Source organism: Canis lupus, chromosome 2 (assembly GCF_011100685.1).
Source record: "Canis lupus familiaris isolate Mischka breed German Shepherd chromosome 2, alternate assembly UU_Cfam_GSD_1.0, whole genome shotgun sequence".
NCBI lineage: Eukaryota > Metazoa > Chordata > Mammalia > Carnivora > Canidae > Canis > Canis lupus.
The window spans coordinates 80868512-80894971 of NC_049223.1; the positions used below are offsets into that span (position 1 = coordinate 80868512).

Genomic DNA, 26460 nt, shown 5'->3' on the forward strand with positions numbered 1-26460 from the left:
CCTCCTCTCCCAGATTCCATTCTGGGGGGCCAGTCCAGCCTGGAGCCAGAGGGGATGCAGGGCAAAATTTATAGCTCTTGTTGTCCAGCAAGAACAGCCATTTCTGACCTAGAGGCCAGCTAATGTCAACTAATCAGGCTCCCAAGGTCACTTATGTGGCCAAGTCTCACAAACAGCATTCTTTAGCCTGCCTGCCTACGTGCAGTTCGAGGTGGTTGGTTATGCAGGACAGATCACAGCAACCTCCCTATCCATACAATACACTGACTGGCCGTGGGAGTGTTGCCCAATACTTAGCAAAGATTAAAGGGGATACTATGCAGATTTTTGTAGTTCTTTTTCTCTTCCTACCTTTCTGGAATTTTGCCAGAGTTCTAGCCTCTTCAGCCTCCCTGAACCCTGGTATCTTTTCAACTCAGAGAGGTTAATGGACTCTTGATTCCCTCCTTTACTTTATTGAGGTCCAAAAATTGCCTTCAGGCAGACAGCCTGGGCAGTCTTTTGAATAACAGAATGTCTCATAGTCTACATTTGTCCAGTTGCCTTCTTGTGGTATCCTTTAGCTGGAGGCTAAATAATGAAATTAAAAATCTAAAGCAAGAGTGTTTCACAGGCAGTGTGCGTACTTCCCATTACTTGGCTCGTGATGTGTAATTTCTAGACATCTCACTTTTAACCGTCTTCAGATCGAGCTCTGGATTCAGATGATAGTAGCCTGATCTTTCCATTAGAATATTTTCCATCAACCTTTCATGTAATGGTTTTAGTACCTTTTGTGATTATAAATTATTAGGGTTTGCAACATGATACTTTTCTTAATCTGTTCTTCCTTCATATAGATGAAATTCCTTAGAACTTTACCACATTAACTGTTTGGTTACTCTGTTGATTAGTATAGGAAAGGCAGGAAAGGGATTTGATTCTTTCCCTTATTTTTCAAGTAATTTTATTTTATTTTTTTTAAGGTTTTATTTATTCATGAGAGGTAGAGAGAGAGGCAGAGAGACACAGGCAGAGGGAGAAGCAGGCTCCATTCCATGCTGGAACCCGACGTGAGACTTGATCCCCGGTCTCCAGGATCACACCTGGGCTGAACGCAGCGCTAAGCCGCTGAGCCACCTGGGCTGCCCTCAAGTAATTTTAGAGGAATCATGAATTAGTCCCTTTAGCAGCCTTCCCTGATGACTGTGAATTTTCTTTATTTTTATTTTTATTTTTTGTGAATTTTCTTTAGTAGCATTATGAACATACAGATTTTTATATATTTCATAGACATAAAATAATAGCTTTGTTTTTTTGTAGTTTTTTATGCTCAAATTGTTTACTCTTAGGCCTGTGGGAGTGCCTTTTATTTGGGTCCTGCGACCTTTTGACAAGACTACATTAGTCTTTAATAATTTCCTTGCTTTGGGAACAACAGCATGTTCCAGGCTCACCTTGTACATTTCCTGCCCCAATTTTAGAAATAGCCATTTCTCTAAGGGGACTGTCTCTTTAGTGGAAAATAGGATATAAAGACCACAATCTGGGTTCTGAGATATTCTTTGCTACTCATTGCTTTTGAATCTTTTTCTGTGGACAGGGTTAGAAAAGTCTTTCTTTCGTTTATGTAATCTCTACACTCAACGTGGGGCCTGAGCTCATGACCCTGAGATCTATAGTTGATTAAGAGTCCAATGCTCTAGGGGCACCTGGGTGGCTTAGTTGGTTAAGCATCTGCCTTTGCCTCAGGTCATGATCCTGTCATCCGTGGTCCCCCCCCCCCCCTTTGTGGAGCCACCTGTCCCAAGTGTGGAGCTCTGCTCAGTGGGGAGTCTGCTTCTCCCTCTGTGCTTCCCAGCTCCAGCTTGTGTTCTCTCTCTCTAATAAATAAATAAAATATTTTTTAAAAAATCAGATGCTCTACCACCCCAGGAGATTTAAAAAATGAGTTCCTGCTGATATTCTGATTCAGATGTACAGTTACAGGGTTTTTGTTTTTATTTTTTTTTTAATTTATTTATGTATTTGAGAGAGAGCATGAACAGGGGGAGGAGCAGAAGTGGAGGTGGGAGGAAAGAATCTCAAGCAGGCCCTGCACCAAGCACTCTTCAATGGACATAGGGCTTGATCCCATGATCCTGAGATCACAACCTGAACCGAAACCAAGAGTCAGACACCCACCTGACTGAGCCACCAAGGTTCCCCCAGTTATAGGGTTTTTATTTAATCTCTTTAATTTTATACTTACAGCTCTTCATTATGCTGAATTCTTTTGGTTTTTAATATTGTTAACATAATTATTTGTTAGCTTTATCCTACACTGCACCTATGTTAGTTTAAAAATAGCAATCAATGACAGTACTATTACTACAAATAAGACTACTAAATAGAGCTGTATTATTTTTTTCATGGGTTTTTCGTACTTATTTTTTTTTTAAGTAAGCTCTATGACCAACATGCCATCGAACTTAAGACCCTGAGGCTAGGAATCACATGCTCTACTAACTGAGCCAGTCAACTGCCCTATGCTTTTGTACTTAAAATATAACTCACAGAAAATATATAGTCAAAAATACTGTATTTTAAAGCTACTTGAACTAACTCCTCTCTCTGTAGTATTATGCCACCAACTGGATATAAAATTAGGTAATTTAGTTCTTTAAATTTTTTCTTTTCTTCTTGATAATACATCAAGATTACTGTTACTTTCTAAAACTCTGATTTAGTGGAGGTTTGCTTTGCTTTCATCCTAACAACTTTAATGTATAAGAATAAGAGAATATGAATGTTTCATTATACCTGCTTGCCTGTATAGTTCATCTTCATACACTCTCTACTTAATATCTCTCCTGAAGTTTGGATTTACAATTTGCAGCTTAAAAGAAGTAACAGAGAAGTAGATAACTCTTAATAAGATAATTCTTATCTTTCTTTTATACGACAATGTTATTGTGTGAGTGGGAATTCTGTAAATGCATGTCAGTTTGATTTTAGAGTTACTAAACTGATCCAGAATAGTACATGTGAAGCAGTGAAATTAGGAATATTTTGTTTCATATTATGTTCTTACTTGTGGGTTTCTTTTATTTTTCTTTTTTTTTTAATAAATTTTTATTTATTATTTATGATCATCACAGAGAGAGGGAGAGGCAGAGACATAGGCAGAGGGAGAAGCAGGCTCCATGCACTGGGAGCCCGACGTGGGATTCGATCCCGGGTCTCCAGGATCATGCCCTGGGCCAAAGGCAGGCGCCAAACTGCTGCGTCACCCAGGGATCCCTCTTTTATTTTTCTTAAGATTTTATTTATTTATTCACGAGAGGCACAGAGAGAAGCAGAGATGTAGGCAGAGGGAGAAGCAGGTCCCTGTAGGGAGCTTGACATAGGACTTCATCCCAGAACCCTGGGATCACGACCTGAGCCAAAGGCAGACCCTCAACCGCTGAGCCACCCAGGCGCCCCATCTTTTAAAAAATATTTAAAAGTCAGCTGTTTAGAACAGACCATACAATTGACCTTTGGCTCCAAACATCAGTAAGGTGTTGCCTGACAGCATTTATTTTGTTTGTAGAATCAATTTTAAACAAATTTTGCCTTCACATATTTCTATCTGGTAGCTGAATTCAATATTAATATGCTTTCTTTTTTTTTTTAAGATTTTATTTATTTATTCATAGACACACAGAGAGAGAGAGAGAGAGAGAGAGAGGCAGAGACACAGGCAGAGGGAGAAGCAGGCTCCACACAATCGATGTGGGACTCGATTCCGGGTCTCCAGGATCACACCCCAGGCTGCAGGCGGCGCCAAACCGCTGCGCCACCAGGGCTGCCCTTAATATGCTTTCTTTGAGTATATTTATATTCTGCACAATATTCATTAATTTTTTTGAAATAATACAGAATGCCCCATTTTGAAATTTTGGGTGATTTTTTTTGCAGAGGGTGGAAGAGCACAAGGAGAGGGAACAGCAGGCAGAGGGAGAGGGAGAAGCAGGCTCCCCACTGAGCAGGGAGCCTGATGTGGGGCTCAATCCCAGGACTCCAGGATAATGACCAGAGCCAAATGCAGACGCTTAAACCGCCTGAGCCACCCAGATTTAATTTAAATCTTAAATTTAAATTAGGGTGTTAAAGATTTTCAGCCATTACACTACCCATCTGAAGTACACTATGATACAGCACATACAAAAGGGTAGTTGGCCTTTGTCATTTCACATTTTCCTAGACGCATTATCTTAATGCATATTGTCTGCCTAAAAGCAGAATTCTGGCTGTGTATGTTGAATCTTGATTGCCTTTTGTGCTGTTGCCTTTGTCTGGACTTATTAGAAACCATAGCAATAAGAAGTGAAATATGGGCTTTAATTAGGCAAGTTATTAATGAGTAGAATTTTAACTTATGAAGTGATGAAAAGTGGGAACTATCTGTGTTATTTATCTAATGTTGGCATAGGTCTTGTAGGCCACCTAACTGAACAAATATTTATACAGCTCTAAGATAATGAGGATACTGTACAAAATGAATAGAAGGCCAGAAGGAATATTTAATGAGCTGGAGGGGATGAGAGGATCTCACAAAAGAGATAACTCTTAAATAACAAGTAGGAATTTGCCAAGCTGGCAAGTAGAAGGGTATTTTTGGAAGGCAGGGTAGCCAGCAAGAGCAAAGACCAGAGATGGGAAAAGAGCTGAGTCTATTACAGGAACAAGTAGCTCAAAATGACTGTATTAAAATCTGTGAGAAAGAAACATTAATCTTATTCTTTTTTGTTTTAAAGATTTTATTTATTTATTCATGAGAGACAGAGAGACAGAGAGGCAGAGACACAAGCAGAGGGAGAAGCAGGTTCCATGCAGGGAGCCCGACATGGGACTTGATCCCGGAACTCCAGGATCACGCCCTGGGCCGAAGGCTGCACAAAACCACTGAGCTACCTGGGCTGCCCTAATCTTATTCTTAAATCCCTGACATGCTTTGGTAGCTATTGCCTGGTAATTTTATAAGAAAATTCATATTGTTGATAGGAAGAATGAAACCAAATAAGATATTTTCTAGAAAAAAAAAAGATATTTTTTAGGATCCAAAGGATAACTTGATTTACTTTCTGTCCAGGTGATATGCCAAAGTTTAATTCATTAAGTCTTTTCATCTATTCCATAAATGTTCTTTTTTTGTGTGTGTAGAAAAATATATATTTGATCTTCCTTCATTCAATAGTAATAGTAATCTGCTTTCTTACTATGTTGGAGAAATTTGAAAATTTTAACATTTAAGTACAATATCATTTTTTTAAAAGATTTTATTTTTAAGTAATCTCTACCCAGCATGGAGCTTGAACCCATAACCTGGAGACCAAGGGTCAAATGCTTCATCAGCTGAGCCAGCCAGGTGCACCACGATACATTTTTAAGTATAGACAAAGTTCTCGGTATATGTGGTAAATTTTACTGAAGGTGTCTAAAGGGCAGAGACCTTTTTATTTCATTTATTTCCCCCCTTCCCATACCTGTTTGTTATCCCAGAATGAGTCCATTTATTAGTGACATTTCTGGGAGGACAAAGGAACAAATATAAAAGGGTATTGCTAAATCAATAGATATTTTTTTAAAGATTTATTTTTATTTATTCATGATAGACATAGAGAGAGAGGCAGAGACACAGGCAGAAGGAGAAGCAGGCTCCATGCCGGGAGCCTGACGTGGGACTCGATCCCGGGACTCCAGGACCGCGCCCTGGGCCAAAGGCAGGCGCGAAACCGCTGAGCCACCCAGGGATCCCCCTAAATCAATAGATTTTTTTTTTCCAAGGCAAAAAATATGCTGCATGGAAAGTGACTAAATATTAAAGGTAATGAGATATAACCAGTAACCCATCCTATATACTTTCTTTAAAACCTATGTCTATCATAAATAAATAAATCTTAAAAAAAGAAACTGCACGCTTAAAAAAAATAAAAATAAAATCTTAGTTTATTGGGGGTGCCTGGCTGGCAAGTGTACAACTCTTGATCTCAGGGTTGTGAGTTTGAGTTCCACGTTCAGTGTAGAGATTGCTTAAAAATAAAAACTTAAAAAAAATCTTATTTTATTATGCTATAAATCCACTGTGGCTTACTTCCTATTTACTTATGTTAGCATTTTTTAAAGTAGGTATTTGGAAGGAGAGTGTCTTAGATTGGGCTGCCAAGACAAAATACCATAGGCCAGGTGGCTTAGACACCAGTATTTCTCATATTTCCAGACTGAGAGGTCCAAGGTCAAGGTGCTGGCAAGGAAGTTTTCATTTTGAAACCTTTTCTCTTGACTTGTAAGTGCCCACCATCTCTTTGTGTGCTCACATGACCTCTTTTGGGACTGAGGGAGGAGAGAGAGAGAAAGGGAAAGTTCTCTGGTAGCTAGCTCTTCCTACAAGAGCCCTGATTCCATTAAGGGCCCCACCCTCATGACTTCATCTAACCCTAATTATCTCCAAAATGCCCCATCTCCACATACCAATGTGGGTTAGGGCTTCAACATAGGAATTTGAGAGGTACACAAATATTCAGTCAATAACAGAGGGTAATGACTTCCTCCTTAGTATTTTATGTTTTTATCATTTCAAGAAAATTCCCAAAGGAATAGAAGATCCTTTTTTTTTCTTCTTTTTTTTTCTTTTTTATTCATGAGAGACACAGAAAAAGAGGCAGAGACCTAGGCAGAGAGAGAAGCAAGCTCCTCCATGCAGGAAGCCCAATGTCAGACTCGATCTCGGGACTCCGGGATCACGCCCTGAGCCAAAGGCAGACGCTCACCGCTGAGCTACCCAGGTGTGCCAGGAATAGAAGATTTTAAGAGTTTCTTAAAGATGTGATCAAAACTAGGCTTCAGAAAGTCCTGACATGGGGGTCAGTTGAGGCCTGGCCTCCTTATGATTGTGCCTCTGTCATATAGATCTTGTACCATTTCTATTTTTCATTTGCACAGAAGCTGAATATATATTAAGAAATATAGGATAGTTCACTTTAGCTAAAGAGAAGAATAGCTTGTAAGAATTTTGTGATAATGATGATTAAGTCAGCCACCAAAACCGACAGTCTAGTTTTTGGTGTGCAAGTGTGAAGGTATGCTTGGAAGGTAATCACAACTTGGAAATCATGACAGTTGGAAATAAGGTCTCAGTGCCTTGATGATGTCTTTTAATGGAAAGTACTTATTGGTTTCCACTTCCTTATTTTTAACCTGTATTTCCCCATTATGAATTTCCTGGCATAGATATACACAAAACTTTTATTTGCCCAGGGTGTGAGGAGTGAAGTAATGCTGTAGTCTTCTGGTTGAAAATTTTCTTTTTTCTTTTCTTTTCTTTTTCTATTTATTCATGAGAGACACAGAGAGAGAGAGAGGCAGAGGCAGACAGAGAAGCAGGCTCCCGGTGGGGAGCCCAATGCAGGACTCCATCCCAGGACCTGCATGCCCTGAGCTGAAGGCAGATGCTTAACGGCTGAACCACCCAGGCATCCCTTGAAATTATTTCTATGTATTGTAAGAAACTAGCTTAGTGTCTATCTACATTGTATGCTAATAAGAATTTTACCTAGATAGAGACAAGTTAGGAAGATGAAGGAAATTAAACCCCACCTATGTGAATTATTTGGAAATCTGCAAGGGAGATTTGTCTACGGCCTTTTTTTTTTTTTTTTTTTTTTTTTACCTATTCAGTTACTTATATTAGTATGAACTCATGGATATTGTGCTCAAGGTGTTTCAGCTTTGGCCTTTAGGGGCTCTTTCATTTGTCTCCTGTGTCCCTTTGACATGATCGTGTAAGTGTTTTTGGATTATTTCCTTCCTGACATTACAGGATTATTCAGACTCGTCTTGTATAGATTCTATCCCAGTCCTAGATTTTGCAGTTTCACTAAGGAGCCCTACTTCCTTTTACTGGAGATGAGATTAGAAATCAAGATTTGGGCGCCTGGGTGGCTCGTCAGTTGAACATCTGGCTGTTGGTTTTGGCTCAGGTCATGATCTCAGGGTTCTGGGATTGAGCCCCACATCAGGCTCTGTGCTCAGCAGGGAGTCTGCTTGAGGATTCTGTCTTGCCTTCTCCTTCTGCCCCTCCCCCGCTTCCATTTTTTTTTCTCTCTTATAAAATAAGTAAATCGTAAAAGTTTTTGTATTGATAAGGTACATATTAATGTGCCAGATATTACAAAGATGAATATTACTTGGCTTCTATCTCAAGTAGTGTACCATGTAGTGGGGAAGAAAGGAAGTTAAAATGGAATTTAGAGAAATGAGGGCTGTATTAAGTGAATAGGACTTTTTCCTGACATCTGTTGGAGATTAGAAAAAAATTTTTCTAATTTTTATTTTTGTTTTTTTAAGATTTATTTTATTTATTTATTATTATTTTTTAAGATTTTATTTATTTATTCATGAGAAACACAGAGAGAGAAAGAGGGAAGCAGAGACATAGGCAGAGGGAGAAGCAGGCTTCATGCAGAGCGCCTGATGTGGGACTGGATCCCGGGACTCCAGGATCACGCCCTGGGCCAAAGGCAAACGCCCAATCACTGAGCCACCCAGGCGTCCCTTAAGATTTTATTTATTCATGAGAGACACACAGAGAGAGGCAGAGACCTAAGTGGAGGGGAGCCTGAGGCAGGACTCAATCCCAGGACCCCGGGATCATGACAAATGCTCAACCACTGAGCCACCCAGGTGCCCTCCAATTATGCAAAAATGCATAATATCATTTATGTTAATTTTGGTTTATTTATTCATTCATTCATTCATTCATGAGAGACACAGAGAGAAAGAGGCAGAGACACAGGCAGAGGGAGAAGCAGGCTCTGCAGGGGGCCGGACGTGGGACTCGATTCCTGGTTTCCAGGATCAGGCCCTGGGCTGAAGGTGGCACTAAACTGCTGAGCCACGCGGGCTGCCCCTCATTTATGTTAAAGAATAAATCAGGGGCACCTGGCTGGCTTAGTCAGAAGAGTGTGCAACTCTTGATCTCCAGGTTGTGAGTTTGAGCCCCATGTTGGGTATAGAGAATACCAAAAATAAATAAATAAAATCTTAAAAAAGAAAGTCAGTGGCTGCCCATCAGAATTACTCAAAAACTATTAAAATTCAGATTCCTAAAACCATTCAAACCAACCAAATCAAAATCTCTGGGGCTTACAGTGGAGGGATGGAGGTGGATGGGAGGGAGGTGGGGTTGAATCTCCGTCATTTTATCTTAATTAATTTACTTTTTTAAGATTTTTATTTATTTATTCATGAGAGAGACACAGAGAGGGAGAGGTAGAGACACAGGCAGAGGGAGAAGCAGGCTCCCTGCAGGGAGCCCGATGTGGGACTCGATCCTGGAACTCCAGGATTATGCCCTGAGCCAAAGGTAGACACTCAACTGCTGAACCACCCAGGCATCCCAGTCATTTTATCTTTAATGAAGCACTCAAACAACTCTTCCACAGCCAGTCCAACAACAAATGAATACAAATTATAAATCCACACAGTCTCCATATATATAAATGCATAGAAAAATTACCTAGAAAGACATCAAATTTGAGAGGATAATCAGAGAAGGGAAAGATAGAGTCTTTTCTTCATTTTTATTTTTTTTTTAAGATTTTATTTATTTATTAGAGAGAGAGAGAGAGGCAGAGACATAGGCAGAGGGAGAAGCAGGCTCCATGCAGGGAGCCTGATGTGGGACTCGATCCTGGGACTCCAGGATCACGCCCTGGGCCAAAGGCAGTGCTAAACCGCTGAGCCACCCAGGCTGCCCCGTCTTTGTTTTTTTTTTTTTTTTTTTTTTTTTTTAGATTTATTTATTTTTTTTAATTTTTTTTTTTTTTTATTTATTTATGATAGTAACAGAGGGAGAGAGAGAGGCAGAGACACAGGCAGAGGGAGAAGCAGGCTCCATGCACCGAGAGCCCGACATGGGATTCGATCCGGGGTCTCCAGGATCGTGCCCTGGGCCAAAGGCAGGCGCCAAACCGCGGCGCCACCTAGGGATCCCCCGTCTTTGTTTTTTTAAAATTAATTTTTAACAGCCAAAAATATACATACAAAATCATACAGAGGGATCCCTGGGTGGCGCAGCGGTTTGGCGCCTGCCTTTGGCCCAGGGCGTGATCCTGGAGACTCAGGATCGAATCCCACGTCGGGCTCCTGGTGCATGGAGCCTGCTTCTCCCTCTGCCTGTGTCTTTCCCTCTCTCTGTGTGACTATCATAAATAAATAAAAATTAAAAAAAAAAAATCATACAGAGGTGCAGCCATGGGAAACAGTATGGTAGTTCCTTAAAAATTTAGAATTACCATATCCTGCAATTCCATTTCTGATTATATGCCCAAAGGAACTGAAAGGATGGACTGAAACATTATTTGTACACCTATGTTCACAACAACATTGCTCATAATAGCAAAAAGGTGGAGATAACCTAAATGTCCAGCTGATAAATGGATAAACAAAATGTAGTATATACACACAAGGGAATATTATTCATCCTTAAACAGGAATGAAATTCTTACACCTTCTACAATATGGAAGGAGCCTGAAGACATTGTACTAAGTGAACATGCCAGACATACTAGGGTAAGTACTGCAGGATTCTACTTGTATAGGTATCTACAGTAGTTAATACATCTAGACACAAAGCAGATGGTGGCTGCCAGGGGCTGAGGGAGAACAGAGAGTTATTATTTAATAGGTATGGAATTTTAGTCAAGGAAGATGAATAGTGGTGATGGGCATCAATATGAATATACTCAGTGCCACTTAACACTTAAAAATTATTAAAATGGGGATCCCTAGGTGGCTCAGCGGTTTAGCGCCTGCCTTCGGCCCAGGGCATGATCCTGAAGTCCCAGATTGAGTCCCACATCAGGCTCCCTGCATGGAGCCTGCTTCTTCCTCTGCCTGTGTCTCTGCCTCTCTCTCTCTCTCTCTCTCTCTCTCTCTCTCTCTCTCTGTGTCTCTCATGAATAAATGGGTGAGATCTTAAAAAAATAATAATAATAAATAAAATGATTAAAACGGTAAATTTTATGTTACATATATTTTACTACAATTTAAAAAAAACTGTATAGGACACAGATGCACAACTCAAAAGATAATAAAACGAACCACTTTGTACCCACATCCATGTTAGGAAATAAGGCATGACCAGGATATATTCAGCTTCTGTGTGCCCCTCTCATTACCCACCTCAGACTCAACCAAAAGTAAACACTATGCTATTTAAAGAATAAGACTACTTGAGTTTTCTGTTTCTTCTGGAGTCAGTTTTGTAAATCCTATCTTTTTCTAGAAATTTACACTTCACCTAAGAGAACACAGAAGCCAGAATCAACTATAGCTTTCATTACCCACATAATTTAAACTTAGACTATTGACAAAACAGAAATGAGCTACAAAGGGATGCCTGGGTGGCTCAGCAGTTGAGCGCCTAACTTGGGCCCAGGACATGATCCTGGAGTCCTGGGATTGAGTCCTGCATCAGGCTCCCTGCATGGAGCCTGCTTCTCCCTCTGCCTATATATATATATATCTTTCATGAATAAATAAATAAAATCTTAAAAAGAGAACCGAGCTACACAGATGTCATCTACGTAATGGGTAAGTACCCTTAATCAAGGTATATATCCTCTGAAAACTTTCAATTTATGATGAGCCATTTAACATTTTCTAATCTCTAGGGCACCTATGATTTTTGGATCATAGGGCAATTCTATTTTTAACTTTCTTTTAGAAGTATCTTAATTGTTCTTGGGGCATTTGGGTGACGTAGTTGATTCAGTGTCTGACTCTTGGATTTCAGCTCAGGTCCTAATCTCAGAGTCATGAGATCAAGCCCTGCGCTCAGTGCAGAGTCTGCTTAAGACTCTCTTTCCCTCTGCCTTGCTTCCCCATCACCCCACTTACACACATAGCTCTAAAGTAAATAAATCTTAAAAAAAAAAAAAAAAAAAAAAAAAAAAACCCTTGCCACTCTTTTCTTTAGTTGGCTTTTTTATACAATGCTTTTAAATTTACAATTTTTTTTTTTTAAACTGTTTTCCCCACTAAATTTCCTAAGGTCTCTCTCTCTCTGTCTCTTTTTTTTTTTTTTTTAAGATTTTATTTATTTATTCATGAGAGGCACAGAGAGAGAGAGGCAGAGACACAGGTAGAGAGAAATAGGCTCCATGCAGAGAGCCTGATTTGGGACTCAGTCCCGGGACTGCAGGATTACACTCTGGGCCGAAAGGCAGACGCTTAACCACTGAGCACCCAGGCATCCCAAGATCTATATTTTTAATAAGATTTAACTAGCACTGCAGTTGAATATATCAGTCCAATTTTATTACTGTTATTTTTTTTTTAAGATTTTATTTATTTATTCATGACAGATACAGAGAGAGAGAGAGGCAGGCTCAATGCAGGAAACCCGATGTGGGACTCGATTCCGGGACTCCAGGATCACGCCCTGGGCCAAAAGCAGACACTCAACCACTGAGCCACCCAGGCATCCCTTTATTACTGTTATTGGGGGTATTACAGGCATACCATACAGTTTTCAAAACTTTACATAGAAGATAACGTTTTAAGCATTGGGTTCTCACACAAGATGCTATTTTGTCCTACTTTCAAACACACAAAAAGAACAAGTTTAAACTTCACTCCAAAATTATGTAAGGTAGAAAACTTCAAGATCCAGTAAAAGAATGAAATAATAAAGAGAACAAAAGTCTCCCCTGCATTAAGGATTGACCAGCAATGGTCAATGATTAAGCAATCACCATTTCATGACTTCAGTTTTAAGAAAGGCTAACAGCTTTCTGGTTTACTCATCCATTGCAGATCTACTTCAATGAAAGGGGTACTTTTTAAAACAAATTCTTTTTACTTGATACAAGTAAATACTTGTTTAAGTATTTCCTTCAAAAGGAAGTGTCCCGGGATCCCTGGGTGGCGCAGTGGTTTGGCGCCTGCCTTTGGCCCAGGGCGCGATCCTGGAGACCCGGGATCGAATCCCACGTCGGGCTGCCGGTGCATGGAGCCTGCTTCTCCCTCTGCCTGTGTCTCTGCCTCTCTCTCTCTCTCTCTGTGACTATCATAAATAAAAAAATAAAAATTAAAAAAAAAAAAAAAAAAAAAGGAAGTGTCCCTTTTTTTCCCCCTTGTCCTTATTTGGGAATATAAAAATTTGTTGACCGTATGTCACTTGAAAAAAAATTACTGATCTGTGAAATTCATTAAATCTGGGAACCATTGTGATAGAATCTTTCTGCAAAAGGCTAAGAAAATTCTGGCCTGCAGTGGTTTGTGCACACTTCTCTCATCAGAAGGAAGGTGCATAATCACAGAAAAATCTGAACATCTTCAAGATAGTAATGATTTGCTTAGGTTCTGTATATATATATATTTTTTTAAAGATTTTATTTATTCATGAGAGAGACAGAAGCAGAGACACAGGCAGGGGGAGAAGCAGGCTCCATGCAGGGAGCCCGATGTGGAACTCGATCCCGGGTCTCCCTGATCGGGCCCTGGGCCAAAGGCAGGTGGTAAACTGCTGAGCCACCCAGGGATCCCCCCCCCCCCTTTTTTTTTACTTTTTGATAAGGAAGTTTTTTTCCATCAGAATATGTAGGAATTAACATTTAGGTTTTGTTGTTGACTCTAAAATGAATTCATCAAGTTGTATTTGCTTGTTTATTCCTAAGCTCTTGTATGGTTGCTGTAAACAATTTTCTTTTGTGGCCTTAAGGGGAGGGGAGGAGGCAGATGACTGCAGTGTAGTAATGCTTAGTACTGCTGACAGATACTTAGTATTGTGGGAGCATAGAGGGAGATGTAGGTATGTTATGAGCATTTCTATAGCCTGATACAGTCAGTTTTGAGTGAATACAGTTTACTAACTGTTACAGTATGGTTATCTCATCCTTTTGCATTTTTCTTACTTTCTTTTTTTTTTTTAATTTTTATTTATTTATGATAGTCACAGAGAGAGAGAGAGAGAGAGAGAGAGGCAGAGACATAGGCAGAGGGAGAAGCAGGCTCCATGCGCTGGGAGCCTGACGTGGGATTCGATCCCGGGTCTCCAGGATCACGCCCTGGGCCAAAGGCAGGCGCTAAACTGCTGCGCCACCCAGGGATCCCTTTTCTTACTTTCTTAAGTAATTTTTTTGAGAGGGAGAAAATTTCCAAACCCAGTATAATGTACCTTTTAATGCGACTTTGTAAAAAAATTTTAAAAATTAAAAATAAAAATAAATAAATAAATAAATAAATAAATAAAAACAAAAAAAGATAATGCGACTTTGTAATCGTGACTCCTCTGATTCATACTGTATTTCCAATGAAAGCCTTTTGTTTAAATTACTGTTAGATGTTAAATTATTACAATCCTAATTATTCTATATTTTGAACATTATTACTCTTTTTGTAAAATCTAAAAATTCAAGAGAAATAAAAAAATTCAAGTTCTCACAAAATATAAATTTGTGTATTAGGGATCCCTGGGTGGCGCAGCGGTTTAGCGCCTGCCTTTGGCCCAGGGCGCGATCCTAGAGACCCGGGATCGAATCCCACGTCGGGCTCCCGGTGCATGGAGCCTGCTTCTCCCTCTGCCTATGTCTCTGCCTCTCTCTCTCTCTCTCTCTGTGTGTGTGACTATCATAAATTTAAAAAAAAAATAAAGTTCTGTTATATTATTTCCATTCATGATATAAAACCACACTTTTCTTTTTTTTTAATTTTTTTTTATTTTTTATGATAGTCACAGAGAGAAAGAGAGAGACACAGGCAGAGGGAGAAGCAGGTTCCATGCACCGGGAGCCCAACGTGGGATTCGATCCCGGGTCTCCAGGATCGTGCCCTGGGCCAAAGGCAGGCGCCAAACCGCTGCGCCACCCAGGGATCCCAAAACCACACTTTTCTTGATCATATACTTAGTAATAACAACCTTTGACTGTTACATATGAATATGAATGCTCTGAGGACTGGTCCATTTCTGCTGCTACTCTAAAAGAGTCATAAAGTGCTTTCATTTAATATCCGTTGTTGTAAAGAATAAAAGTATACTAAGTGGGTAGTTTGGCAAAATACTTTTTGATTTCCTTAAAGGGAGTCTTAATTAGATAACACATTGATGAGTTAACCACTTAAAAAGCTTATTGTGGCTGATATCTCTTATTAGGTTTGGAATCCTGTATAGAAATAGCTCTCTGAATTTGCTTGTCAAAATAGCTCACAGTTTGCTAATAGCAGCAGTAGTTACGCCAAATTATTCTATTTCTACCATTTGTCAAAACATTGACTGTCAGGAACTAAGGAGTCTCCAGATTATGAGCTTATGTTACTGTAGATGAAATACTAAGTAGTGTATGCAAATTGCATAACACCCATAGAGTAACAAATAGTTTTTACCTTTGTCCAAAAGGTAATTCTGGAAGTAGCAGAGAATATCATTTCAAGAGATAGTAATTTGAAGATCTTTATTCCCTTCACCTTCCCTCATTTCATCCTTTGAAATCCTGCATATTCTTTAAAGTTGAAATGCTTGCCTTTGTGTAATTTCCTGCTCAGACAAATTGGATGCCATCTCCTTCTGTGTTTGTACCATAGGTCTGTCCTGTGTTGGTATTCTTTATTTATGTGTCTTTGGCTCTTACCAGGTTAATGTCCTTGAGAGGAAATAGTGACATATCCTCTTTTTTTTTTTTTTTTTTTTTTTAAGATTTTATTTATTCATGAGAGACATACACAGAGAGAGGCAGAGACACAGGCAGAGGGAGAAGCAGGCTCCATGCAGGAAGCTCGACGTGGGACTTGATCCCGGGACTCTGGGATCACACCCTGGGCTGAAGGCAGATGCTCAACCACTGAGCCACCCAGGCGTTCCCCCCCCCCTTTTATTTTTTTAAAAGATTTATTTACTTGAGAGAGAGAGAGAGAAAAAACATGCAAGTGGGGGCAGGGGCAGAGGGAGAGAATCTTCAAGCAGACTCCCCACTGAGTGTGGAGCCCCATGTAGAGCTCGATCCTGCAACCCATGAGATCATGACCTGAGCTGAAACCGAGAGTCAGGCGCTTATCCAACTGAACCACCCAGGTGCCCTGGCATGTCCTTTCCTTTTTTTTTTTTTTAAATTTTTATTTATTTATGATAGTTACACAGAGAGAGAGAGGCAGAGACACAGGCAGAGGGAGAAGCAGGCTCCATGCACCGGGAGCCCGACGTGGGATTCGATCCCGGGTCTCCAGGATCACGCCCTGGGCCAAAGGCAGGTGCTAAACCGCTGTGCCACCCAGGGACCCCTGTCCTTTCCTTTTTAATTTCTGTAAGATGTAAGCACAGTATTTTCACATACAGTAAATGTCTCATTGATATTTGTTGAATGCATGAAGTAAGGTAGAAATTTATATTTTACCATTTTCTATAACTTTTTTATTTGACTTAGAATAATGATAATAATGTAATATATTAATAAGGCTTGTTATCATCTTAGATTGAATCATATTGTGGTCTTCTGTAAATCTGCATATAACAGTATTTTGTACTTTCAGGAGTAGTGTTTTTTTTTTATATGTATATATATATTTTATTTATTCATGAGAGAGACAGAGAGAGGCAGAGACGGAAGCAGGCTCCATGCAGGGAGCCCGATGCGGGACTCTATCCCGGGACTCCAAGATCATGCCCTGAGTAGAAGGCAGGCGCCAAACCGCTGAGCCACCCAGGGATCCCCCCAAGAGTAGCGTTTAATACCTTTTAGCTGACATTAGTGCTGCCCAGGTGGGTAACCCCTCATTGACATCTGTGCGAGGTTGCTGCATTGCTCCTGAAGCCTCAGAAGCCCTCATGTGGAGGGATGACTGTGGGTACTTATCCATTCAATCCAGCCACATGTTCTTCAGTTAAGTTTCGATGCTTTATTTTACTGTCACTGAGAGGTTACCCTTATATTTACTGTCACTGAGAGGTTACCCTTACTGCATTTTTTTTAGTATTTTGAAATTATGAAGAATAATCATGATTGCATTTTAAATCTTCAGCTTCTTTTTAGTAAGTGAAGCATATTTTGATTTTCATAAAGACATGTGTACTTCAAGAGGATTGTTAGATGTCTAGTTGTCAGAAATCAAAGACACAGTTAATCAAATATTGTAGTAGGATCTGGTAAAAACTTGTACGTGGATAACAAAGTAGTTTAATTCCCATCCTGAGTTTCTGTGAATTGATTTTAACTCTTCACTAGTTAATCAGTTTCCTTCAGGGAGTTCAGAGTAATTTTTGGTATCTGCTACCCTTACAGAATCTTTATAAAGTAGGTAGGGAATTTTCATTACTTAGGGGTAAGGGGGTTTTCCCATGTTGTCCTGTGTGCCCTAGCTTAGGTCACACAGTGTTACAGGTAGAAATAGTAGCCAGATCTCCTGGTCTCAAAATCTTTTTTTTTTTTTTAAGATTTTTTTTTTTTATTATTCATTCATGAGAGACACAAAGAGAGACAGAGACATAGGCAGAGGGAGAAGCAGGCTCCTCACAGGGAGTCTGATGCGGCACTTGATCCCAGACCCCAGGATCACGCCTGGAGCCAAAGGCAGATGCTCAGCCGTTGAGCCATTCAGGCATCCCTCTCAGTCTCAAAATCTTAACCTCAATTTATACTTCAGATAGGCAAGGTATATGGAATTTTTTTTTTTTTTTTAAATAAGCTCTGTGCCCAATGTGGGGCTTGAGCTCTCTGAGATCAAGTCACATGCTCTGCCGACTAAGCCAGCTAGGCACACCAAGGTATTTGGATTTTTTTTTTTATTTTTTTTTATTTTTTATTTATTTACTTATGATAGTCACAGAGAGAGAGAGAGGCAGAGACACAGGCAGAGGGAGAAGCAGGCTCCATGCACCGGGAGCCCGATATGGGATTCGATCCCGGGTCTCCAGGATCGCGCCCCGGGCCAAAGGCAGGCGCCAAACCGCTGCGCCACCCAGGGATCCCGGTATTTGGATTTTTAAAAGTGATTCGTATTTAGTTGGATGTAGTCTCATAGTATGCTATATATAGTATAGTATAGTAGTGATACTACTGGGCCAAATAAATTGTTTCTTTAGTACCACCCATCTTGACCCAGCAAAGGGTCGTTGGGAATGGCTCAGGAGTCTGGCAGACTCTCAGGCAAGTGTACACCTTAAAAGGTCAAAATTCAAGGAACCAGAGAGATATGTTAATTCTGGCCAATAAAATATCTTGGCAGCATCCAGTGACATATAAGGGTAGGGTCTGCTATTCCTGGATGGTACTGATGATGTAATTTCCTATTATAAAATAATGCAAAGTCAGCACAAGGGTAGGGTAGTATGAGTAGAAATTTCAATAAACCTTGTACTCATTTGCATGTCTATGCTAGCAAGACAAGATGGCTAGGCATGGTCTCTGCCCTCAAGGAACTCGGACTGCAGTTTGTGGTTTGTCCCCAAAACTTGGGGAAGGCCTAACACAAAGTGAGGGGTCAGAAGAAGATTTTTTTAAAAAGATTTTATTTATTTATTCATGACAGAGAGACAGAGACACAGGCAGAGGGAGAAGCAGGCTTCATGCTGGGAACCCGACATGGGACTCAATCCCAGGTCTCCCCAGGATCACACCCCAAGCTGAAGGTGGCACTAAACCGCTGAGCCACCGGGGCTGACCAGAGGAAGATTTCTTTTAAAGACTTCATGATGGGGCACCTGGCTGGCTCAGTCAGTGGAGCACACAACTCTTGATCTCAGGGAGGTGGGATTGAGCCCCACATTGGGTATAGAGATTACTTTTAAAAAAAATAAAAATAAATAAAGACCTCATGGGGGCACCTCACTGGCTCAATCTATAGAGGGTGTGACTCTTGATCTTGGGGTTGTGGGTTCAAGTCCCACATTGGGTATAGAGATTACTTAAGAAATAAAATCCTGGGATGGGACGCCTGGGTGGCACAGCGATTGAGCATCTCCCTTAGGCTCAGGGCGTGATCCCAGGATCCAGGATCAAGTCCCACATCGGGCTCCCTGCGAGGAGCCTGCTTCTCCCTCTGCCTATGTCTCTGCCTGTGTGTGTGTGTGTGTGTGTGTGTGTGTGTCATAAATAAATAAATATTTTTAAAAATCTTAAGTTAAAAAAAGACTTCATGAAAACCACGTTCAGTGAATTAACAATAACTACATGTGAATTGTTTTGTATGGCTTCTTTTGGCATGAAGAAAACAAAAACTGTTTCAGAATGCCTCCATATCCTGTGGGAATATGAGTGATGATTTCATTACCTAATCATGGAAGTGAAAATGAGGAGCCGTGCAAATTGGTGCTAGGTGTGTAATTACAGAGGAATCGCATCTGAGCCCATCGCTGTGTGTTCCCATTGGCATTTGTGCTCAGGGCCAAGTTCACAAACATGCCTTCAGGAGCATTGCGTTTGATGCTTTTGTGGACAGGGAAATGATTGAATGGGAGAATTACTTAAAACTAGGTATTACAAAAGTGCAAGTCCCCTTATGTCGGCTTGCTAATTGTACTTTGAGAAGATTTGGAAAGTGAGTAAGACGTTGTTTATTGGGCCAAACAAATTTTTATTTCGCTTGGGAAAAAAATAGTATTCTATAAATAAGCTCTTGCAGCCTTCACTGATTCAGTTTGTTCTGACGCAGACCCTAGCCTCACAATCTGTCAAGCTGTTGAGTGAAGGAACAACTGTATTTGAGATGCTATGTTTAAATCAAATGTGAAAAATGGAGCCAAACTCAAGGAATCTGTTTCTTTGGACTCTTTTCCCTAGTAAATTTGAGAGCCGAGTGGGAGTTAAAAATATGATAAAGTCAATAAATTAGGGAAGATAGCCAGTGGGAAGTGAGAAATGATAACTTGTAAGGGAAAGAATAAGAAGGAATATGGAAAGTAATCTTTTCCCAGGAGTAAAAAGTACCCTTGTTTTGCCAGAAAAATTTTTTTGTTTTATATTTTACATGACTCTACTCTTTAGGTTAGGAGTTAGGGCTGGAAATGGAAAGGCCTTCCTCTAGTGAGTTTAAGCATGTGGAAAAACAGCTCACCCAAGGTGGGAGTAACTATCTAGGATAATTTAATACAATTACACTAAACCTACAGTAAACACTCCTCTACTTTTGGGGAATGGAGGGGGATTGCCACTACCTTCTGTCTGCCACTGCCCCTCCTTCCCCAACTAGGAGGACTTAGGCTACTCTACTACTTCTGGTTAGCCACCAATTGTTCACCATCATCAAGATTCCAGCAGCCACTTTTCTAGGATACATTGCAGTATCATGAGCTAATTTGATAGATGAGTTTCTTGGAAGCTATTTCATGAGCTGATTGATGTTTTCACTTTCCTTAATCTGGCCACTCTTCTGGTTTTTTTTTTTTTTAAGATTTTGTTTATTTATTCACAAGAGACACACAGAGAGAGACAGAGACAGGCAGAGGGAGGATAAGCAGGCTCCATGCAGGGAACCCAATGCGGAACTTATCCCAGGACTCCAGGATCACACCCTGACCAAAGGCAGATGCTCAGCCACTGAGCCACTCAGGCATCTCTCATTCTTCCAGTTTTTAAGATGCTGTACATAATTTGTATATATGTTACAGGAGTGGTAGAGATGAGGGGGGAAGAAATTGCTGTTCTTTGCTTTTCCCACCCCCTCATCTTTTGGAACATTTCAGATTTTTTAATAGTTATTTATCTATCTATCTATCTATCTATCTATTTATTTATGAGATAGTGTGAGCAAGAGAGAAAGCACAAGCAGGATCAGGGGCAGGGAGAAACAGACTCCCCTGCTGAGCAGGAAGCCCAATGCTGGTTTGTTCCTAGGACCCTGGGATTGTGACCTGAGCTGAAGGCAGTTACTTAACCAACTGAGTCTCTCAGGGGCCCCCGATTTAAGTATATATATATTTAAAATATATTTTTGTAAATATATTGAATATAATATATTTAACATTAACATTAAATATATTATATATATTTAATTTGTACACCCAGTGTGGGGCTCAAACTTATGATATCAAGAGTCACATGCCCTACTGACTGAGTCAGCCAGGCACCCCTGTAATGTTTCAGATCTTTCTCAAAGCCCCAAGTGTATTTCAAGATCACTCTTCTCGTTCCATTATTTAATAATTCTTTGCAACAGGGCTAGAGGGAATGCTGGAAATTTGTAAGGTGAATGGTCTCAGTAGGTGTGTATGGTCAAGGGGATAGATATATTAGAAGATAAGAAAATGAACTCAGATGTCCAAGAAAGGACTTTCTGCCCATCTGTAAGGAGTATAACTAAAGAAAGTTGTTAGTCCCTTCAGGGTAGGCCTCAGCTTTGGAGTACCCCCCAGCCAGTGGCTGAGTGATAGATGAACCCCATAGTGGAACTCCCTATTTGGCCATCCTTGTTCCTAAACTCTGTTGGACAGACTTTGTCAGGTGTGCATTGAGCTCTGTTCCTCCTGCCCATTCCTGCTTCCTCTTTTTCTTTTCTTTTTTTTTTTTTTTAAAGATTTATTTATTTATCATAGACAGAGAGAGAGAGACAGAGAGAGAGAGAGGCAGAGACACAGGAGGAGGGAAAAGCAGGCTCCATGCCGGGAGCCCGACGTGGGAGTCGATCCCAGGACTCCAGGATCGCGCCCTGGGCCAAAGGCAGGCGCCAAATCGCTGAGCCACCCAGGGATCCCCCTTCTTTTCTTTTTTTTTTTCTCACAAGAGTTCGCCCCATTAAACCTTTTTCATTCCTAATTTTGTTTTTTTAGCATTTAATTCCCAGAGAATCTGACTTGTGACACACTTCTTACATAAATCACCCTATTCCCTTCATTTTACTGTTATTATCTCAAGGTTTGCATGAAACATCAGAAGGGTGGTATAATTGAGTTGCTTGCCCCTATGTGTGTATTTTAACATATTTTGTGCTCTTTCTAGAAAATTTAGGGAATATGGAAAAAAGTTAAAAATCATCCATAGTGATTTTTTTTAAATTAATTACTTCATGAGAGGTAACTGTTGATAATGGTTTAGTTTGGTAAACTTCAGAGAAAGAAGTGCATTAAACATTAAGTACTCATCTTGGTGGATTTTTCACAGACTGAACACATCCGTATAACAAATCAGGAAACAACTTTACCAGCACTTCTATGGCACTCACTTGGAATAGATGAATTAATTTTGCCTAGTTTTAAATTTGAGATAAGCAGGCCATGTGGTATGTACTCATCTGTCTTTTGCTCAGTATTATGTTTAAGAGATTTATCTGTGTGGGTATCTGTAGTTTCTTGCTGTATTCCATTGTGTGGATTTCATTGTATGAATGTACCACAACTTATCTATTATGTTATTGATAGGCATATATATTGTTTCTGTTGTTTTACTCCCTAGATCTGTTTTGATGCTTTCCAATATAAATAGTGCCTTATATATGGTATTTTAGCTAGTTAAGCCTATTCTTGGAACATTTGTTTTCCTCTTAAGTGAATTGTCTTGGTATAAAAACTAGAAAAACTTTTCTTAATCCACATCCTCAGAATATTCTTATTACTCTTTGTAGGATCCACAGTTTGTTTTTCCTTTGAAGTTTGAGGTCTTGAGTCATGCCAAGGGAGCCTAGTTGCTATACTCTGCTGTCTGCCAGTCAGATGCTTGCCTTAGAACCATCTTCCCCATTTTATGGTTATACCAGAACTCGGCTGTCATTCTGGTTTACAATGGAGATTAAAAAATACAATCAGAAGCCTTTAGTGGTTTGTTAGATTTGGGATGGGCTTAATTTTTGAGCTCTACCTGACAAATGAAGGTGGCTCACAGCCAGAGTGGGAAAGTGCTGAGGAACAGATTACATGTTGAGGGTCTAAAAAGAAAATCATGTACCACTTGGAAGAGTGTGCCTGAGTTGTTTCAGAGCTTCTGACAGAGTTTACTGATGTTTGTTCATTTCCCACTGTAGCTGTTTGAGTGGAATGTCATGGCCAGCTCCTCGGACAGTGAAGATGACAGTTTCATGGCTGTGGACCAAGAAGAGGCTGTGCTGGAAGGGACAATGGAGCAGGATGAGGACCCCCACCCAGCACTGGAGGCTGAGGAGATGAGACACAACAGGTCTATGTCTGAGCTGCCAGAAGAGGTTTTGGAGTATATCCTGTCGTTTCTTTCACCATACCAGGAACACAAAACTGCAGCTCTTGTCTGCAAACAGTGGTATCGACTTATCAAAGGTACTGTGGACAGTAGAAAGGTTTATTTATTTATTTAAAATATGTTTTAATGATTTATTTTTGAGGTCCCAATTTCATTTTCCCCTCTCTCCCTTCAATGTGTTATGATTCTAAAATTTAGTCTGAGAAATGAACTCTGCATTTCCCTTTTCTCTTAATCCTGGTTAGTTTTAGGAACAGCTTGAATCTTATGATATCTCATCCAACTTGCAGTTTTTTTTTTTTTTTTTTTCCAACTTGCAGTTTTAAAGCGAGTGTTCTTTTTCTCTATATTCTTAGAGTTGATCGGGTAGATTGTATTGTTCTTGAACAGGTGAAGTAGGGATGGATATGGGGTAATGGTATAGCTAACATGAATATACCTCTTACTGTTGTCAGGCAGTATTGTGACCGCTTTCCTGTCCTCACAGAGACTCTGGATTGGTAAAGAAATGGAGTGTGAAGCATAGTTAAGTAATTTACCCAAGGTGACACAGGTAGTAAATGGGGGATCAAAGATTCACATTCAGGCAGTCTGGCTTTAGAGTCCATGTTCTTTATGAGGATATCATTTTGTTTCTTAAAGTAGCTAATTGTGGCAAATGTGGGATTGTGCAAACATTTACTGCTCAATTTTATCTCTAAGTGATATGGGCCCTATCCATATCTTTTACTTTTAAAAATTATTTTCTCCTATTTTTCCTCCATTTTCTAATCAAGATTTCAACTTTGGCTAACTGTTGAAATTACTAGATGTGCTGTATTTTTAATTAATAGATATCAGTTAATTGGCTTCATTACTTTAAGATTTATTTATTTATTTGAGAGAGAGAGAATAAGAGCGAAGGGGAGGGGCAGAGAGAGTCCTAAGGAGACTCCCTGCTGAGCGTGAACCTGATACAAGGCTTCATCCCACGACACCAAAATCATGACCTGAGCGGAAACCAAGAGTTGGACACTCAACTGACTGTGCCACTCAGGTGCCCCTTGGCTTCATTACATTTTAGGTGGAAAGGGTCTGTTTTTAATTTAAATTTTTTATTTTTTATTTTTTTTAAATATTTATTTATTCATGAGAGACACAGGGAGAGGGAGAAGCAGGCTCCATGCAGGGAGCCTGACGTGGGACTTCATCCCGGATCCCCAGGATCACACCCTGGGCTGAAGATGGCGCTAAACCGCTGAGCCACTGGGGCTGCCCAAGGGCCTGGTTTTTTGGGGTTTTTTGGTGGGGGGGGGTGCTGTTTTTTTAAATGAAGATGATCAGACCAGTTGAATAATCTTTGATCAAAGTAAGGGTTGTATCAATTTGTTCTTTCCTAGTAGGAACAGGCAGTCAGAGGTATGACAGAGAAAAACCTTAAGATCGTAGCAAGTCTTAAAATCTTTTGCTTTCATCAAGGTAGTTCTCTTGGGGCATAGGGTTGTTGTCAGTTGTTCAGAGTGCACCCTGAAGACTGAGGGATCAGCTAGCTATGTTGAAACTGCTTGCTGGGCCCTGTGCTCATTTCCTCATAAATGGTAATACTGGTATGCATAGCCTGCTTCTATTTGCAGACTTACTGAACTCTTCAGGAGAGATTGGCTGCCTACACAGTGGAAGTAGATGATTCTGTCTCTAAAATAGAGGTAGAAAAATCACAGATGAGGGGCTGTGATCTAATCAAATATATGAATTTATTCTTGGTTTTATTTGGCATTCTTATTATTTGGGGTGTGTATTTTTTTTTCCTTTTTCTCCCTTTTTTTTTTTTTTTTTTTTTAAAGGGAGAGGACCCTTACCTAACCTGGTACTCACAGACTTAAGTCTTCTGGGGGAAGAAAGTCATTGCCTAGACAATGACTTGTTCTATCATTTATTTCCTCCCTGTTCTATCATTAAGTACCTGTCTTTTATTCCTTGCTATCTTACCTCAAATTCAGCTTTTACAAATCTGTGTTACTTTCTTCATCAATGTATAGTGGCAGTGCTGTCACACATTAAGAGTGGCTGTGTTGAGGATCCCTGGGTAGCTCAGAGGTTTAGCGCCTGCCTTCGGCCCAGGGCATGATCCTGGAGTCCTGGGATCAAGGCCCATGTCAGGCTCCCTGCATGAAGCCTGCTTCTCTCTACCTGTGTCTCTGCCTTGCTCGCTCTCTGTGCCTCTCATGAATAAATGAATAAAATCTTAAAAAAAAAAAAAAGTAGCTGTGTCTTTTTAATGTTTAATTTCTTTTTTTTTAAAATTTTTTTAATTAATTAATTTATTTATGATAGTCACACAGAGAGAGAGAGGCAGAGACATAGGCAGAGGGAGAAACAGGCTCCATGCACCAGGAGCCCGACGTGGAATTCGATCCCGGGTCTCCAGGATCGCGCCCTGGGCCAAAGGCAGGCGCTAAACCGCTGTGCCACCCAGGGATCCCTAATTTCTTTTTTTATATATATTTTTTATTTCTTTGTTTGAGAGAGGGGAAAAGAGCACGAACAGATGAAGGGGAGGGGCAGAGAAAGAGGGAGAACCAGACTCTCCACAGAGCAGGGAACCTGACTCTGGAACTCGATCCCAGGACCCCAGAGATTATAACCTGTGCTGAAGGCAGACACAACCGACTGAGCCACCTAGGCACCCCTTAGTGTTTAATTCTTAACTGTGAGTTCAGCCAAGGGATAATAATCTTCACTGGAAAACATGTATAAGTACTATGATTCTACTTAAGGATCCACTAAGGTGACATGACTTAAAAAATGATAATGTTCTTTCAAAGTATAACATAATTTGGGATGCCTGGGTGGCTCAGCAGTTTAGCGCTGCCTTCAGGCCAGGGCCTGATCCTGGAGTCCCGGGATTGAGTCCCACATCAGGCTCCCTGGATGGAGCCTGCTTCTCTCTACCTGTGTCTCTGCCTCGCTCTCTCTCTCTGTGCCTTTCATGAATAAATAAACAAAATCTTAAAAAAAAAAAAAAGTATAACAATTTGTTGTACTCTTCATTCAGAATGTTGCTCTGTGAAATTAGATAGTCATTTCAAGGGATCCCTGGGTGGCGCAGTGGTTTAGCGCCTGCCTTTGGCCCAGGGCGTGATCCTGGAGACCTGGGATCGAGTCCCACGTTGGGCTCCCAGTGCATGGAGCCTGCTTCTCCCTCTGCCTATGTCTCCGCCTCTCTCTCTCTCTCTGTGTGACTATCATTAATTAATTAATTAATTAATTAATTAATTAATTAAATACAATAAAAAAAAGATAGTCATTTCATGTATTGAAAAGATAGTCGGTTTCAGGGGCA

The 26460-nt window shown here is 40.3% G+C and overlaps 1 protein-coding gene across 1 annotated transcript in view; it reads left to right on the forward strand.

The window, feature by feature from the left end:
• FBXO42 (F-box protein 42) overlaps positions 1-26460 on the forward strand; it is a 100616-nt gene that overhangs the window by 25955 nt on the left and 48201 nt on the right. The window contains exon 2 of the mRNA XM_038529598.1: positions 22948-23215. Coding sequence (XP_038385526.1) covers positions 22948-23215 — 268 coding nt within the window. The remainder of the gene's footprint in view (positions 1-22947; positions 23216-26460) is intronic.